The 18,845-nt window shown below is 38.0% G+C and overlaps 1 protein-coding gene across 2 annotated transcripts in view; it reads right to left on the reverse strand.

The window, feature by feature from the left end:
• Positions 1-18,845, reverse strand: part of ptpn13 (protein tyrosine phosphatase non-receptor type 13) — a 352,808-nt gene continuing 333,963 nt past the window's right edge. For both annotated transcript variants that reach the window (XM_028802295.2, XM_028802293.2), the window contains 3 exons: positions 12,635-12,850; positions 10,524-10,586; positions 1-528 (listed from right to left, as the gene is read on the reverse strand). In XM_028802295.2, the coding sequence (XP_028658128.1) occupies positions 451-528; positions 10,524-10,586; positions 12,635-12,850 (357 nt within the window). In that variant the 3' untranslated portion in view covers positions 1-450. The remainder of the gene's footprint in view (positions 529-10,523; positions 10,587-12,634; positions 12,851-18,845) is intronic.

The raw sequence follows: 18,845 nt of genomic DNA on the forward strand, positions 1-18,845 counted from the left end.
TGCAATATTGTCCAATAATAACAAGTTTAAACATATCCACATACATTTCAATAAATATGTACACAAAAAATAAAAAAGGACAAACTTTTTTTTCATTGGTTACTAGAAGAAAATACTGTTTTGTAATCAGTCCAGGCAATTGTTACCTCATTGCAAGAATACAACACTGAATTTTGAAACAGACATTCGGCTTTCATTTCCTCCATAGTGAGACTCAGATTTTCTTCAACCTATATATTTTTTCCTTTATTTTTTTATTTTTCCAGTCACCCTCCATAAAAAATCCTTGTATTTTCCTTAAAAAACATGACTGTTCAAAGTTACTTTAAGGACTTTAAAAACCTGCAAGTAAGCCTCTGTAATGATAATCCTTTCAGTAATTGAATGCACATTCATTTCATGGCAATGTTTTCCCCTGGAGGTCTGAACCAAAGTCCACATTGTCAGCACTTAGCCGGAGATCTTCTCTTCTGCCTGAAGGCACCTCAACACATATAAAATAACTTGATAGCAGAATACATATTGCTCCTGCAGGAAGACAAAACCACAATATTAAAATGGATTTTTATTTATTTACTTATTCATTTTACTTTTTTTAGCATAATACTAATATCCAATATATGTTAAAATAACTAAAAATATTGCTTTAGCTTAACTGAAGTAACTCAGCTCTAGTTTAACTAACAAAATTCTTTCCATGACTGTGCCGAGACATTTATTAACTTGACTAGTGTACTTTTTAACAATAATCTACACAATGAGTAATTCAGTTTACTAGCTGTTGTTCTTATTGTTACTGATTGAAATAAAATGAAAAGCTTCCTCACACTGTAGAACTGAAGAAATAATTTGCTATCAAATACTAATAATAGGGCATTCTGCTCTTGAACTCAATGCAAAGCAGGGCTTATATGGCATTAGTCGAAGTGCCCCATGTTTCCCAGGTTCCTATATGTATATAAAAGGCTAATGTTTGTTGGTCTGTCACCAATTACTCACAAACTAATGGGGATAGAACCTTAATCTTAATTGAAAGCTTATGATCTGATAAGTTCAAGAAAATCAAAAAATTTTAAGCAATGCGAACCTGGTGGCAGGGCTGTAGAGTCGGTAGAGAAAACCTTTGACACCAACTCCGACACCTCAATTTCTGGTACCACTGACTTTGACTCCTCTATTTGTAATTAGACTAATGTATTTCCTATATTGATTGAAAATACACGATATACCAGACACAAGGCACTTTATCACTGCCAGCATAAATCTTCAGGCTACTTTTCAGCACTCAAACCTGTTAATGTTCAGGTTTAAAGGCTGTAGCAATGTTGCTCACAAAGTGTTTTTGTAAGCCACAGAGTAATGTTAAACAAAAGACTAACAAAACTAAAAAGAAGCTCTATTTTGATCAAAAGTCTAGAAGAAAAAATAGTTTAATTGAATCTGTACATGTGAAATTGTAAATTTTAACACATCATATTATAATTTTCAGATGGAGTCGGAGTCTGTACATTTTTATTGACTCCAACTCCAGTTTACCAGCAATCTACCTGGTAGCCACACTTCTGGTGGGCAGAAAAGTTTATTATAATTAAAGCATGGTCCCTGTAAGCCCATCGATTGATAAGCCCCCAGGACACAATGCATATGTGTTCATAATTCATAGTCAACTGCAAGTTCTTACATTTAGAAACTATTGGCGGAGACTTTACATTTGTTTATATCTAGTCTTTTGTAGCACTTTATTTAAGGACCAGTGGTCCATGTGTCACTAATATTTGTATAATGTGTAACGGTAAGAAAGCAAATATTTATATGTTTTTAAATGTTGACCCCTTTTGTCATCACTGGCTGCCCCATCCGTCATTTACACTAAGTCTCTGATAACTATCAATGTCTCTGCTATCATGTGCTGAGTATTTATTTGTTTTGCGTATGACTGGATTCTGTAATTGCAGTTACTCCCTGCTGTGTTGGAACCATGAACACTATGTTGAATTCCTCCCACACAATTGCACAGCAGTGCTTCAGCCATTGGGTTTGGGCATCATTTGCACCCTGAAAGTGTATTATTGCAAGGAAATGCTGAGAAAAATTTTCGTAGACAGGAGAATATTAAAATTACCACAAAAGAACCTATTGAAATGATTGCAAACGCCTGGACGTAAGTTAAGGAAAGCACTATAGCAACAAATAAAGAAACTCATTACAACGAAATTTTTAGGTCCCTGGCAGTTCGTTGTAATGGAATTTTACCTGTATTTTGAGCTGTGAACATTAACTAAAAAAGATAAATTAATAAATATAGCATAAATACAACACATCAGCATGTTTAGTTTTTCACCATTTGGTAGACTCTCTTCGCCTACCTACCTGTAGTTCAGTGGACACATTGCCAACTCAGGAATTTTACAAGGTTTGTATCGCTTTTTTGTTAAACAACGTTTTTAAAGCAAAAGTGATTGGTCAGCAACAATATGCTGATCTTGTATGATCAGTGCCGTTTTATTTTCAAAAATCGGGAGTGGTCTCCCCTAGACTTTCTTGTGTACTCAGATATGGGGATTGATATTTGAGGAGTAAACCTCAAGACTATGATTAAATTATGTAAATTAAAGAACCATCAACAACAAATCAAATCAAATCACTTTCATAATAATTGTTCAATATATTATTAAAGTTGAATAAATCGGACTCTGCAGCTGCATGAATAAAAAAAATCAAGTATGTTTTCTGGTAAAGTACCACTTCCGGATGATGGATTTGGCCCAAAAGTTAATACAGATCTACAATTCTGGTGTAACAACCACATGCCAAATTTCATCCATCTATCTACCTGCGTTTTTGAGTTATCGTGTTTACACTTACACATACGGACTCGGGATGTCTAAAACATCAAGATTCATCAAAATCTTGAGGTCGAATTTTTTTTTATGATTACTATACTTTCTCTATACTTCGTGTGTGAAATGGCAGGTGAATTGTTGTCAAAAAAAGCAGGCACCTGAGAAATATACTGAAACGTTACTCTTGATTTTTCTATCAATACAGTAAAGTATTTTTTGACCAGTACATTCCAATTTCTGCCGTTTGAATTACATTCTGATATACAACAAGTGCAAAGAAAGGCGGCACGTAAATCGCTTTCTATTCCACAGGCTTTACGTGCGTATTCAGCTTGCTCTGTCACCAGCCGCCGATCACTGGATGAATATATGCGGGCGGCTCGTGGTGGATGACGTTCAGTTTTAGAGTTAAAAGTTATAAGGGTTAAAAAACTAACAGCAAGAATATTAATTCAAAAACTAAAACTAAAATTATTTTAGTAGATTATTATTTTATTTTATTTAGTCTTTCCAGCTACTTGAATAGTTTCGTTTAATTTTAGTTTTTCATTTCGGTTTTGTTAATTATTTTATTTCAGTTTAAGAAAATGTTTTTTTAATAATAGTTTCAGTTTTGATTCTAGTTTTTGTTAACTATAATAACCTCATTTGCACTTTAACCAACATTGAGCAGGTCAATACTGCCATTGTCCAAATCTTTTTCCACTTTTTTCCACTGGTTATGTATAATATCCACCCATCCATCCAACCGTTTTCTAAACCCACTTATAATATAACATCAAAAAATAATAGCTAGTGGTGAATGAAACAGACAAATATCCTTTTACTACATACTGTTCTATAAAATTGATGCTAATTTTATAATTCAAACAGTGAGATAAATGACAGGAAAACATACAGAATCTGTAAGTTAGACCACACTGAATGCAAATAACTCCAAGAACTGTTGGAAAGCTTGACCAGGCTCAGTACAAAACATAGATAATTTAAATACAAACAGAAAAAGGTGTTAATTCAGGCAAGAGGTGAAATTAACAGTTGATTATGATTCAAACATGTGTCTGGTTCTAACAAGAATGAATGGTATTACAATAAGACTTTGAGATTGCAAGATCTCATGGGCAGGAAATGGTGACATGCATATATGAGACTACAAATTTAGAGACTTGTACTTGAGTAACAGACTTATGAAAATAAATAAATACTTAGTAGGAGGCTGGTGTACTTGAGAAATGTGAAGGATGGCATACATGCCTAATGTATTTTGTTTGATTTGCATTTTTGGTCCTTTTAGGAAAGTTTAGTAAAGTCAAGCCCTCAGTCAGAAGGGGTTTCATATTCCCAAAAGACTTTTTACATTCTGCCATCTTCTTTACATTACAGTGTGCTACTGGGATTTACTAGTCTCTCATCTCCAGTAATTTGACCACGACTCATGCACTCGGCTTTCTGTTTACTAAACAATGTGAATTAGCACTTTGTTGAGGTCCATCAAACCCCTCTCTTAAAGCCGTGTTGTCATCTATTGATACCTTGTGCAGGAAATTGAAATGAAGATAAAGATTAAGATTAACTCAATTTAAAGGGGAATGAAGGGTTACATCCCCATCAGATGCCAAAGCGAAGTGTAAGACTTACCTGCACATCCAAGGGAACATGGAAGAAAACACAGAGCTGGAAAAAATACAGAGACATGGAAAGAATGTGTAAACTCCACCTAGATAATAACTGTGTGTGAAATAGAAACCTAGGATGCTGGTCTGTGAGGGAACAGTGTTAAGCACTGTGTTACCCTGATGCCCAGTAATTGCCTTTATTTGTCCAATTTCTGAAACTGCTTTAAACAAATACTGTGCACAAGCAAGAGAAATGGAAAAATGACCAGTTGATCTGTTATGGTTTATGTGATAGAGTTTAGGAAACAGAATGTGGTGAACCCAAGCAAACCTTAATGGTAAGCCTATCAGGAGGGAAAACTACTTGACTCTCTTTGATGCAGCCTATAAAGACTTACTTTGTCTTTTGAGCTTTATGAAGATACAGGAGAGCCTAATCTAACTAGAACTAATAAACTAATCACAAACGAAATATCAAATAATTGGGAAAAGAAGGAAAAAAAGCATGGATGACAGAAACAAAAAAATAGTAATAAAAAAGCACATGTACTAAAACCATGCTAAAAGAAAAAATATCCTGAAGGAGGTGCAAAGAAAGGATCAAAACAGTTGACAACCTAACTGTTGCATCTTGAACCGTTAAATACAAGAAAGAAAAAAAAAAAAAAAACAGTAAAAATAATGCATGCAGACAAATGCTTGCTAAGTTATGTGAGGTGATATGTATATTATATGATATGGATATATTAAAGCCCATTGAGGCACTTCTTGTGTGATTTTGGGCTTTACAAAAATAAATTGTATTGTATTGTATATGTGATGTGCAATAATTTGTTCCGTTTGTCCTCTGTATGAATGTTGATGCATTCGTTAACCATTTCATAGCACTGTTAGTCTTTACAAACATTTTAGTTTCCGACCAAAGTTACACAAGCAGTGGCAAAGTCCTAAGTTCTTCAGCTATTTTGGACCTTGTTCTACGTCACATTGCCTTGGATTGTGTGCAAGGAATAGACACAGGAAAACGTGGCTGAAAGTCAAGTTCTGTCTAAGGCTGACTGGGCACTTGGGAAGCTTGCAAAGCAACTGAAAGATTTTTTTTCATCTTATTAGACAATAATTTTAAAGTAAAACAATTTGTAACATTAAGTACTGTTATTCAATGTAATCAAACAATAAGTTGTTTTTGCCATTCATGTCTGTTGGTGGGTGGCACGGTGGCGCTGTTGTAGCACTGCTGCCTCGCAGTTAGAAGACTTGGGTTCTCTTCCTGGGTCCTGGGTCTGTGTGGGTTTCCTCCGGGTGCTCTGGTTTCCTCCCACAGTCCAAAGACATGCAAGTTGGGTGCATTGGTGATCCTAAATTGTCCCTAGTGTGTGTGTGTGTGTGTGTGTGCCCTGCAGTGGGCTGGCGCCCTGCCCGGGGATTGTTTACTGCCTTGCGCACTGTGTTAGTTGGGATTGGCTCCAGCAGACCCCTGTGACCCTGTAGTTGGGATATAGCAGGTTGGATAATGGATGGATGGATGTTTGTTGGTGTTGTTTTATTGCTTTTATATATTATTGAGTGGATAAGTGTTGATGTTTCAGGACTACAAGGTCCTGTGTTTTAATTCAGGGCCAGTTACACTCTCAGGGAATTTTGTACCTTGTCCCGGTCTCTATGTGAAATTTTATGGAGCACTCCATTTCCCTCCTAGATTGCACAGATCTATGGAGGTTACATTGACCGCCTAGTTGATTGTGAGTAAGTTAAGTGTGTACGTGAGTACAGCCAGTGATAGACTAGTCCAGGTAAGTACCTCTTTTGCAGTGGATGTTAGCATAACTGTCTACCACAAGACCCTTTTTCTGGGACAATAAAGTATTCAGCAGTAATGAATACAGAAATGCAAAAGTGTTTTATCTTTTGCTGTGAACACAGTCACACTACAAGACTTTTCCAGCAATTTTCAGTTGTAGCCTTCATTTACATAATCTTACCAAATTGTGAACAATCATGGCATGTCTCCATGACCATCAAATGTGTAGTGTGGCATCCCCGACACAGTCATAGCACTCTGAAAAGCAAAAATCATAGGAAGCAGGATTCTTGGTGTGTAAGAGTCGACCCGTAAATATACACAACCCTGTTGTCCATTACAATCAAATGTAATGTATTCAGGTTTTACAAGTTTCTCCATGTTGCATGTTTAGTTTCACATTGTGTGCCAACCTAATTCTGTTTCCAATGTCCACCTTGTTGATTGACAGGCAAAACGTGTTGACCTTTTGATACGTTTATGACCCCAATAAGAAAATTTAAATTGTGCTGAGAAGTCATGAGGAAGTTGTTTAACCCATCATCCCCAGTAATTTGTGGCTGTGTAATCTGGCATCCTCAAGGCAATGATATATTCTGATATACTCTTTGACTTGAAATTACATATTTGGACGCTAGCCTTATTATTTTTTTCTACCAACTACATTTAAGAAATAACTTCAAACCTGGGGGATCCATGTCACTCAGATGTTGCAACTCTTAATAGTTTTGTAAAAGCTTTCATATGATGCTGGTTTGTACCTTTTGGCTAAGTGATACAGCTGGTGTTCTGTATATGTGTTAAATACTAATAAATAGAATAAGTCCTTCTAATCTATCCAGATAACTGGTGCTACATTTCTCAAGACAGAGAAATAGAAAGATAGCATTATTTGAGAAATCGTCTTTGGTTAAAATTAACTGGGAAAAGGGAAATGCTTATCTGTTAGGAGATTGGGTACATTGACTGCCACCTATTTTACTATTTGGCTTGATTTAGAATGAAAATGTTTTTTGGTATCGGGGGTATTCTGGGTGGTGAAGACATAGGAAATACAACTGGAAGGGCATGTTAAATTAGATCAAATTAAGTCTTAGCAAATGATTAATAGAGAGATTAATAGATTAAGCCTCAGCGGACTAATCATGAATGATCAATATCTAGATATCAAATATGTTGTGGCACAAGTTAATGTGCACAGAATTTAGAAGAAATTGGCCGTTTCAGTTTTTCATCAGATAGGAAAGTTTGGTTTTGATATACCATTATTAATGGACGTGAGAAAATAAGAACTTTCTCTGTTACTGAAATTTTATAAAGGACTCTTGCTGTCCTGGAATTCCATTTTTTGCAGAGTTCCATCTTAATCCACATTGCTAATAGATGAGCTGATAGTTTATAACTCTATTTTACATGTCCTTTGCCACATAGATCTAGTTTTGTTACTCTCTTGATTTGGCATGGAATTATGGTGTTTTTATTCTCAATTATTAGAAAATGGCAAACTGATTTTTAAAGACACTGCTGCTGTTGCCTCAATAATAGTAATACGATCTTTGAGAAGTGTAAATTGTTATTTCTCCTTTATGGTTAAAGATTTTGTCGGGTTTACTGGGACCCATTTGAAAATACAGAAAATCACTCTTTCCTGACCTAGAAGTGAGCTCAATTTCAATATTGATTGAATAGATAACAGTTCTGAGTTAAAGTCTGAAAAATGTTTAGTCTTTAGGTCATTATTAAAGAAAGACTTGAATTAGTATTGAATCCAGCTTCTTCATTTTACAAATCCAAAAACAACTTTGCAACTGCCCTGGAGGGAAAAACTGCAAGTGGCAAGAAATGGTGGGCCAACATTAAAGAATTTTTATAGACTTTTTTTATAGAAGAAAAAAAAAAAAAAGAGTGTGAGACTTTTTTAAATATTAGTAATACTGGCTTATTTTAGGGTATGCTAATAATAATGTATAGGACACTATACACTACATACTGATGTAAGGCATTACTTCACATACATGGATCCCTGAATGAACCTGTCGGGTGTGTTAGTGGTCTAGGGGAGGTTAAAGTCTAAATGTCTAAAGTTGAATCTGGGCATGGCGGTAAGGTTTTGGACCCCCAAAAGGTCAATTTCTGGGTAATATAGTCATTCTAGGGGTTCTTGCGAATTAAGATATTAACACTGATGGCTATAACATTATTAAAGTTCTGGAAGTTTATTACTAAATTGAAAGCATGTAATGGCCATTGTGTTTTTTTTTATGAAATCATTCCAAAGCCAACATAAATATTACACAACTGTATAAAGCGATACATTAGATCCAAGACAAATCATACTATGGGGCTGCAATACAATTCTGACTGACCACGTAATGCACATTCCTAAACATACATTCAAGTAGCATAGAAATTGCACAGCAGGGGTGTCAAACTCAACTCCTGGAGGACCACAGAAAACAGTTATGATTACTAAGTAAACACACATTTTTGGCTTAATTTTAGTTTTCTTGTTTGTTAAGGTTTCAAAAACAGCTTTTAACTAATTTTATAGCACAGGCCCTTTGTCTCTCTCTTAGCTCTAAGTTTTCGATATGTCTGTTCATCTTGCTACTTGCAGACTTTGGCACAGAATGCTAAAAATAAGCCTTTAACGACTCTGCAATTGTCTATAAAGGCACACTTAACCACATCTCCCTAAAGAGAAGTGTCTGCACACAGTGATTCCAAATTGCATACATTGTAACACATAATTGATATAGTAGGTGTACAAGAATGAAAAACTGTACAAAGTTTTATCAACTACCCAACTAAGATGATCACAAGTATTTTAACTTGGTTAACAGTAAAGTTACATTCTATAACTATAATAACTACACCTTCTATATCTAAAATAATCATTACGTAAAAAGATGTACTCAGAACAAGCTGGAGTCATACAAAAGCACAAAAAACTGACACAAAAATCATGTAGCAGAGAACAGTGTTATAATATTCATAAGAGTTTGGCAGTAACACAAAAAATAAATGGAAAACTTAAAGAATACCTTACTGTATGGCTGTGTCAGTAAGAAAGAAATAAACATACATACAAACAAAGCCTAGAGTGGTCATACTGTTACATCCTTAGAAAAGCGTCCATAATCAACTGTATTGGCAGATGTTTATTATTCAGTGACAATTCTTGCAAAGCTCTAATATATAATATAATAGCTCATTATATTTTGGAAAGCAGTCATGAACCTGCTGTTGATAAGTTTGTTTAATTATGTGATTGTGTCTTTTCACAGCTAATTATCTAAGACCAAGGACATGACCGTAGACTTTAAAAGTCCCTTACAGAAATGAAAGGGCAATCTCTGTATTCAGTCGATCAATATAAATATTTTAGGAAATTCATGGATAACAGACTGACATTTGGTTATAATATGGAACAAATATGTATTGTAAGATGGGACAAAAACAGTTGTTTCTAAAACTCAGTTATTGTATGATAGACATCACTATTATTCTATTTATAAGCCCTTTATTGAATCTGTTGTTACATTTGCTATTATATGTTGGTTTTGGAATCTTAATATAAACAGCAAAAAATGTCTGAATAAAAGTGTCAAAATTATCAGTTAAATTATTGGTTTTGCATTAGCTCTTTTACTGTGCTCCTTCAAAAACAAGACGAAAAGAAGGCTAACTCTATTTTAACAAACAACAGCCCTCATCTGTTACCAGCGTTTGTTTTGCTGCTATCAGACTGCCGATTTAGGTTTTCAAAGGTAAAGATGAACAAATTAAAAAATTATTTTTCCCCAGAGCAATAAGCATTAGTTGTAGGGATCCTGCAGAATTATTGTGTAATGTTCTTTATTCTTATTCTTGTTTGTAGAAGTCTTACAAGTGTGTGTACTGATTTTAACAATGGCTGTCATATGTTACTTTATTTTTCTTGTATTTTTGTAACAATGCCTTATGTTTTGTGCTCTCCTGCTGTAAGCAAACTTCCCCCTGGGATAATCAAAGTCTATGACTTGACCTAATTACCTTTTTATTACTTAAGTCAGTAGAACATGGCTTGCTGATAAAATTCACAGATTTATTATCACATCTGCAGGTTTGCATGTGAAGATGTCCTTAATCAGAGTTCTTGGTGCGCACCAATATTAGTGTCTAAGCACTGTCTAATTAAGTCTCCAAAGAACCTCTGAAAATAAATCCAGTTAACTCAAATATCATGCAGCTAAAAGCCCTTCTTTATATTTTTTCACTTACCTCTGTTTGAATCATTCCATGTCGCTGAAGTCTCATGGTGCGTACTACATCAGAAATGTCAAACTTAAGAGAATAAAAAGAAATTACAAGCCAAACTTGTAATCACAGCATATATGTAAAAAAATCACAATAATAACATAACAATAACATAACTCATCTTCAGAGGTACTTAATTCAACTCAGGGTTACTGGAAGCTGGAGCCTGCCCCTGTAGCATGAGGAACAAGGCAAAAAATAACTTATGAACCCATCCGATGGGCACATCCAAAGCAATATGGGGTGAGTTTACAAATTTAACATGTGCACCTATAGTGCAGGACTACGACCAAGTATGCTGGATCTGTGAAAAGCATAACTATTCACCATGCCACCATAATCAAAGTCACAAACAGACTAATGTAGTCACAGTTGTACTTCACATAATGTATGTGAAAATATATTAAGAAAACATTAAAGACAAGAATGCCAGTACTAGATGATTTACTTTAAATTCATCAGTTTTGTTTAGCTGTTTAGCTCACTTCTTCTATAATTATCATGTTACCACATATTACAATAAACATAGCATAAACATAAAGCGTAACTCTTCAAAAAATGTCAGAGTTGCAGAGCAATGCAACAATCACGGATACATTTTACACTACAAATATTTAATTTAGTGATCTGAACTTTTTTTTTGTGTTTGGGTTAGTTTAATGTGTCGTTTTTTCCAAAGTGGACATATAAATTCATTTCTATTAAAAATTCCAGATATCAGTTTTATTTTAAAAGTTTGAATTTCTTCCTGTCCATAATGTCTTGACACAATCATAATTTTAGTTTTGTTGTTTTCTTTATTAAGTATTTAACATCTTTTATTTCTATGGGAATTTACATACATACCGCATATTACTTATTATAAGTAAGGCGGCTTTTATATTGTTGCTACCCAATAAATACTACATAACAAATAATGGCCAGATGTTGGTCACAGTCTTAGACATTAAATCTGATCAGGAAGCTGATACTTCAGAGATTACAGGATCTATAATTATACATTAACATAATTATAGGGTTTTCAACTGCTTTAACATACTTTTCAGTATTTAAAAAAATAGCTAAATTTCTTCTGTAATTATATGCTTATTCTGTACCTGCAACATAGAATACTGAATTACGTGGAAGTTATTTATTAAGCTAAAACTGTTGTACTAAAGCATTACCCAACCCACAAATTATAATTCTTTTATGTGTTAATTACCCCATGTGTTTTGTAGTGACAGCCGAGAAAATCTTTTAACCTCATGTCTTTATGGAGAATAGAGATAAAGATGTTTATGACAGAATATGCTTCAGTGGTGACTAATGCAGTAAGATGGCAAACAAAAGTCTTGCGTTACTCGTGTTGCATAATCCACACGTCAGGTATCCAGACATATGCTCGGATACTTTTGAACATGCTCCCCTTCCCCTCATTAGTCTTCAAAGTGAAAAACTCAACCCCCCATGAATGGTTTTTCTGTTTATACCCTGCACTGATTTTTCAAGAAGTATTTATTTAACAATACTTCAGTAAAAAAATCTATTGTGTTCTGCACATTGTGAGCATATGACTGGATAACTGACATGTACATTATCAACACAAGTAATGTGACACTTTTTGTTCCCCAATAGATATTTTTGATATTGTTTGCCATTCCACTGCATTGGTCACCGTAGACACCTCTTCTATCATTATTTTTACTTAATTCTATTATCCATTAAAACATGAGATGAAAAATTTTTCTTGGTTATCACTAAAAAACATATAGAGCAAGTATAACATTAAAAAAATTTGGACAGAGTATTCCTTGAAAATTTTATTTAAATTGCCATTTGCTTGTAAATAACATCTGAATAAGAACCTGAGTGGACGAAAAACAGCCTTCTTAATAACTCCACTTGTTACGTTTTATTTTATATGGCTTATCATGTTAAAAAGGCCAGGAACATGGAAGACTGACCTTTTTTTTGTTATCTTATGCAGTCGGCAACGGTATTATACAAAGGTGTAGACATATAAAAAACAATCTTTATTAAAATATTTGACCACTAATAAATTCTATAAACATTAAAGTTAGCTAAATACTTACATCACCATCTTTGCTGATTAATGCTAGGACCACATCTATGCAAATGAGGGTTCCGGATCGACCAATCCCAGCACTGCAGTGAGTAATAATTGGCCCCGATTTGTGAATATGTCTCATGTAAGAAATGAAAGTGAGTAACTGTTCTGGTTGTGTGGGAGTACCGTGGTCTGGCCAACCAGTGAAGTTCAGATGGGTTACATGTTGAGTTTCACCTGTCTGAAATGAAGAATTATACACTTGAGATTTTCTTCTTTTAGAAGACATTAAAGGTTATTATTCACTATTACTTTCACTTTTAAATGTAACTTCAAAATCTCTACTACTAACACATCATATGATATTAATCTTAACTAAAGCTGAGTAACGTTTTCATAATTACTATATCCTATGAATAAATGTATTAATTTTTATGGGTCACAGTTATGCAGTCTTGACATATATAATAATATAATATATACACATGCAAGTGTACCATACATAAATAAGGTAATAAATAAAAATAAACAAAAGTATAGAAAAATAAAACAAATAAGTCAAAATGATCAAAATTACAGTAAAATACAATCATTAAAACTTGGGCAGCTACAGTACTAAATTTTTGGTCACCATGTGTTTAGTGTAGGGCACAACATATTCTTCATCATTAGATGACCATGAACTGAAACAGAATGCCTAATAGATAGATAGATAGATAGATAGATAGATAGATAGATAGATAGATAGATAGATAGATACTTTATTAATCCCAATGGAAATTCACAATAATATAATAATAATACTAATAATGTAACTTACCAGAAATACAGATAGAACCATTATCGTGAAGAAATATATATGTTGACTAAAGATGATTGAAAAGGTTTACGAGAAGAAAAGAAAATTTAACAGGCAACCAGCACAAAGATGTGCATGAAGTAGTTTTATGCTCCCATAGTTTAGGGTGTGTTACGATATTCTGTACATGGTATAAACTGGTTAGTACTTTGCTTGAAGCACCAAAGAGCAGAACATTAGAATAATGAAGATGAGAGGTGACAAAAGCACAAATAAGTATTTATCACTGGCAGAAAGTCTAGTTTGCAAGATGATCCTCAACTGAAAGAACTACAACATACTGTGAGTTTCAAATGACAAATTAAAATATAAGATGACACACAAGTTACTTGCCACTAATGAAGGAGAGATGATGCCACTATTAAAATCAACATTAAAATTGCGAACAGATAACATTACAAAAAAAAGATGTTAAATTAAAAATGTTAATTAAACCAATTGCATTAATTTATTAGTGATAGGTCCTTATGAGAGTGTTTTGGGATTACGGGATATTAGCATTAACTATGGCAGATATACTTTGCAGTATAAAATGCTTATAAAAGTAATAATATTATCATTATAAAATTCTAATAAATAATAATATTAAAAGAGAAGTATTAGTATAAAATAATGTGTTTGTGGTTTAGGCAACATGAAACATATTGTGGAACATGATCAGCGATCCACATCACTTATGGATTTTACTGAATTGTTTCTCCTATACCAGGGTAAACAAACTTTCATTGTGGGTCAAATTGTCAATAAGTATTCATAGAGAGGACTATCCCCTCCTTTAACCGCCACCTTATCATGGTGGAGGGGTTTGCATGTCCCAATGATCCTAGGAGCTCTGTTGTCCGGGGCTTTATGCCCCTGGTAGGGCCACCCAAGACAAACTGGTCCTAGATGAGGGATGAGACAAAGAGCAGTTAAACAAACCTTCTATGATGAATGAAAACTTTGGACGGCGTTTTCCCTTGCCCGGACGTGGGTCACCGGGGCCCCCTCTAGATCCAGGCCTGGAGGTGGGGCTCAATGGCGAGCGCCTGGTGGCTGGGCCTGCACCCATGGGGCTTGGCCTGGCACAGCCCGAAGAGGCAATGTGGGTCCCCCCTTCCCATGGGCTCACCACCTATGGGAGGGGCCAAGGAGGTCAGGTGCAGTGTGAGTTGGGTGGTGGCCGAAGGCGGGGACCTTGGTGGTCCGATCCTCGGCTACAGAAACTGGCTCTTGGGACGTGGAATGTCACCTCTCTGAAGGGGAAGGAGCCTGAGCTAGTGCGCGAGGTCGAGAGGTTCCGGCTAGATATAGTCGAGCTCACCTCGACGCACAGCTTGGACACTGGAACCAATCTCCTTGAGAGGGGCTGGACTCTCTACCACTCTGGAGTTGCCACCAGTGAGAGGCGCCGAGCGGGTGTGGGTATACTTATTGCCCCCCGACTTGGAGCCTGTACATTGGGGTTTACCCCAGTGGATGAGAGGGTAGCCTCCCTCCGCCTTCAGGTGGGAGGACGGATTCTAACTGTTGTTTGTGCATATGCGCCGAACAGCAGTTTGGAATACCCACCCTTTTTGGAGTCCCTGGAGGAGGTGCTAGAGGGCATACCTTCTGGGGACTCCCTCGTTCAGCTGGGAGACTTCAATGCTCACGTGGGCAATGACAGTGAGACCTGGAAGGGCGTGATTGGGAGGAATGGCCCCCCCCGATCTGAACCCGAGTGGTATTTTGTTATTGGACTTCTGTGCTCGTCACGGATTGTCCATAACGAACACCATGTTCAAGCATAGGGGTGCTCATATGTGCACTTGGCTCCAGGACACCCTAGGCCTCAGTTCGATGATCGACGTTCTGGTCGTGTCGTTGGACTTGTGGCCACATGTCTTGGACACTCGGGTGAAAAGAGGGGCAGAGCTATCAACTGATCACCACCTGGTGGTGAGTTGGCTTCGATGGTGGGGGAGGATGCCGGTCAGGCCTGGTAGGCCCAAACATGTTGTTAGGGTCTGCTGGGAACGTCTGGCAGAGAGCCCTGTCAGAAGTAGCTTCAACTCCCACCTCCGGCAGAACTTCGACCACATCCCGAGGGGGGGGGGGGGGCATTGAGTCCGAATGGGCCATGTTCTGTGCCTCTATTGTTGAGGCAGCTGACCAGAGCTGTGGCCATAAGGTGGTCGGTGCCTGTCGTGGTGGCAATCTCCGAACCCGTTGGTGGACACCGGCGGTGAGGGATGCCGTCAAGCTGAAGAAGGAGTCCTAAAGGACCCTTTTGTCCGGTGGGACTCTGGAGGCAGCTGATAGGTACCGGCAGGCCAAGTGGAATGTGGCTTTGGTGGTTGCTGAAGCAAAAACTCGGGCGTGGGAGGAGTTTGGGGTGGCCATGGAGAACGACTTTCGGACGGCTTCGTGGAGATTCTGGTCCAACCTCCGGAGTCTCAGGAGGGGGAAGCAGTGCAGTGTCAACACTGTATATGGTGGTGATGGTGCGCTGCTGACCTCAACTCGGGACGTTGTGGGTCGGTGGGGGGAGTACTTCGAAGACCTCCTCAATCCCACTAACATGCCTTTCAATGAGGAAGCAGAGTCTGGGGACTCGGAGGTGGGCTCCCCCATCTCTGGGACTGAGGTGGTCAAAAAACTCCTTGGTGGCAGGGCCCCGGGGGTGGATGAGATACGCCCGAAGTTCCTCAAGGCTCTGGATGTTGTAGGGCTGTCTTGGTTGACACGTCTCTGCAACATCGCATGGACATCAGGGACAGTGCCTCTGGATTGGCAGACTGGGGTGGTGGTCCCCCTCTTTAAGAAGGGGGACCGGAGGGTGTGTTCCAACTACAGAGGGATCACACTCCTCAGCATCCCTGGAAAAGTCTATTCGGGGGTCCGTCAGATAGTGGAACCTCGGATTCAGGAGGAACAGTGTGGTTTTCGTCCTGGTCATGGAACAGTGGACCAGCTCTACACCCTTAGCAGGGTCCTGGAGGGTGCATGGGAGTTTGCCCAACCAGTCTACATGTGTTTTGTGGACTTGGAAAAGGCGTTCGACCGTGTCCCTCGGGGGAATCCTGTGGGGGGTACCGGACCCCCTGATAAGGGCTGTTCGGTCCCTGTACGATCGGTGCCAGAGCTTGGTCCGCATTGCCGGCAGTAAGTCGAACCCGTTTCCAGTGAGAGTTGGACTCCGCCAGGGCTGCCCTTTGTCACCGATTCTGTTCATAACTTTTATGGACAGAATTTCTAGGTGCAGCCTGGGCGTTGAGGGGGTCCGGTTTGGTGGACTCAGGATTGGGTCACTGCTTTTTGCAGATGATGTTGTCCTGTTTGCTTCATCAGGCCGTGATCTTCAGCTCTCTCTGGATCGGTTCTCAGCCGAGTGTGTAGCGGCTGGGATGGGAATCAGCACCTCCAAATCCGAGACCATGGTCCTCAGCCGGAAAAAGGGTGGAGTACCCTCTCAGGGTTGGTAGCGAGATCCTGCCTCAAGTGGAGGAGTTCAAGTATCTCGGGATCTTGTTCACGAGTGAGGGAAGAATGGAGCGTGAGATTGACAGGCGGATCGGTGCGGCATCTGCAGTAATGCGGGCTCTGCATTGGTCTGTTGTGGTGAAAAAGGAGCTGAGCCGCAAGGCGAAGCTCTCAATTTACCAGTCGATCTATGCTCCTACCCTCACCTACGGTCATGAGCTATGGGTAGTGACTGAAAGAATGAGATTGCGAATACAAGTGGCTGAAAAGAGTTTCCTCCGCAGGGTGTCTGGGCTTTCCCTTAAAGATAGGGTGAGAAGCTCAGTCATCTGGGAGGGGCTCAGAGTAGAGCCGCTGCTCCACCGCATCGAGAGGAGTCAGATGAGTTGGCTCGGGCATCTGATCAGGATGCCTCCTGAACGCCTCCCTGGTGAGGTGTTCCAGGCACATCCAACCGGGAGGAGGCCCCGGGGAAGACCCAGGACACACTGGAGGGACTATGTCTCCCGGCTGGCCTGGGTACGCCTCAGGATTCTCCCGGAAGAGCTAGAAGAAGTGGCCGAGGAGAGGGAAGTCTGGGCATCTCTGCTCAAGCTGCTGCCGCCGCGACCCGACCTTGGATAAGCGGAAGAGGATGGATGGATGGATGAAGAGAGGACTATATAAAAACTAGGTGTACTAAAGATCTCAGGCAAGGTCAAATATTAACTTTAAAAATACCTCCTCCAAGAATTGGCTTAGTTATAAAATGTTTTATTTAAAGCTATTAAGAGCAATGCCCAAACACCAATAACAGATTTAGCTGTAACATTTTGTTTTAGTCAAGACCATGAAACTGCTTGCTTCTGCACAAACTACTAATAACAGCTCAGATGCCAGACGTTGCAACAATAATTCATTACAGAGATTTGCATCTGTTAGTATGTTTCTATATTTGGTTTTAGTAATTTTCAGTTGTAAAAAAACCCACTTGCAACTGTATGTGCTGGCAAAAAATAATGCTTGTGCATATCATGCTTGCAGAGCCTTGGAAACAAATCCTAAAGAAATGAAATAGAAATAGTCTATAGAAATAGTCTAATAGAAATAGACGCAAACCAAGTACATGTGTGTACTGTATAATATTAACAAAAAGAGCAGCTTACTACTGAAAACTGCAAATATAGGAGTGTGGGGATTGAACCGGAACTCTTGATTACACTTAGTTTGCGTCTGTACTTGTGCTGTTACTTAGAGAGTCAGATCGGGGGTAGGGGTTATGTTAGAGTGCGTGAGCTTATTCAGTGCAGTAGGAACAACACACATGTTGATCTTTTTTTTCTTTCAGTACATGTGCCTTCCCTATTTATTTTTATATCTATTGACTTCTCTGCATGTCTGTCTCTCATTTATGCAGTGCTCTGTCTGTCTGTGTGTTATGGATCTTAAAATTAACAGTTATAAGGACAGTTGTTCATGTTAATTGCAGTCTCAATTGTTAAAAAAATATTTTAAAAGGAGCATCCCACATGAAAATATAACGATCCCATTAACTGACAGTGCATATCAATTTATAAATTTTATGTCCGTTTGAGGTTAAAAAGAAAAAAAAAAAAAGTAAAACCTTATCCCCAGCAGGGAATTGAACTGAGGTCTGTGAGGCATAGCCGAGCGAACTGAGAAGCAAATCTTAGCACGCTACACCACGGAAACTGTTGTATCATCCTTGAACCTTCTGTGAAAGTGTTTATTTGATCTTTGGAACTCAGGCTTTACACATTCTATACTTTATGCCTACATTTTGTAACATTTATTACTAAAATATGAAAAAGTTTCTGTTTTAACAGTGTATTTACACAGATTACTGTAGAAACGGAACACACATGAAATGCGTGTATTCCAAATAACGATCTATTATTTCCACTCTAAAACTCCAGTTCAGTCACTCCCAGAT

Source organism: Erpetoichthys calabaricus, chromosome 5 (genome assembly GCF_900747795.2).
Source record: "Erpetoichthys calabaricus chromosome 5, fErpCal1.3, whole genome shotgun sequence".
Taxonomy (NCBI): domain Eukaryota; kingdom Metazoa; phylum Chordata; class Cladistia; order Polypteriformes; family Polypteridae; genus Erpetoichthys; species Erpetoichthys calabaricus.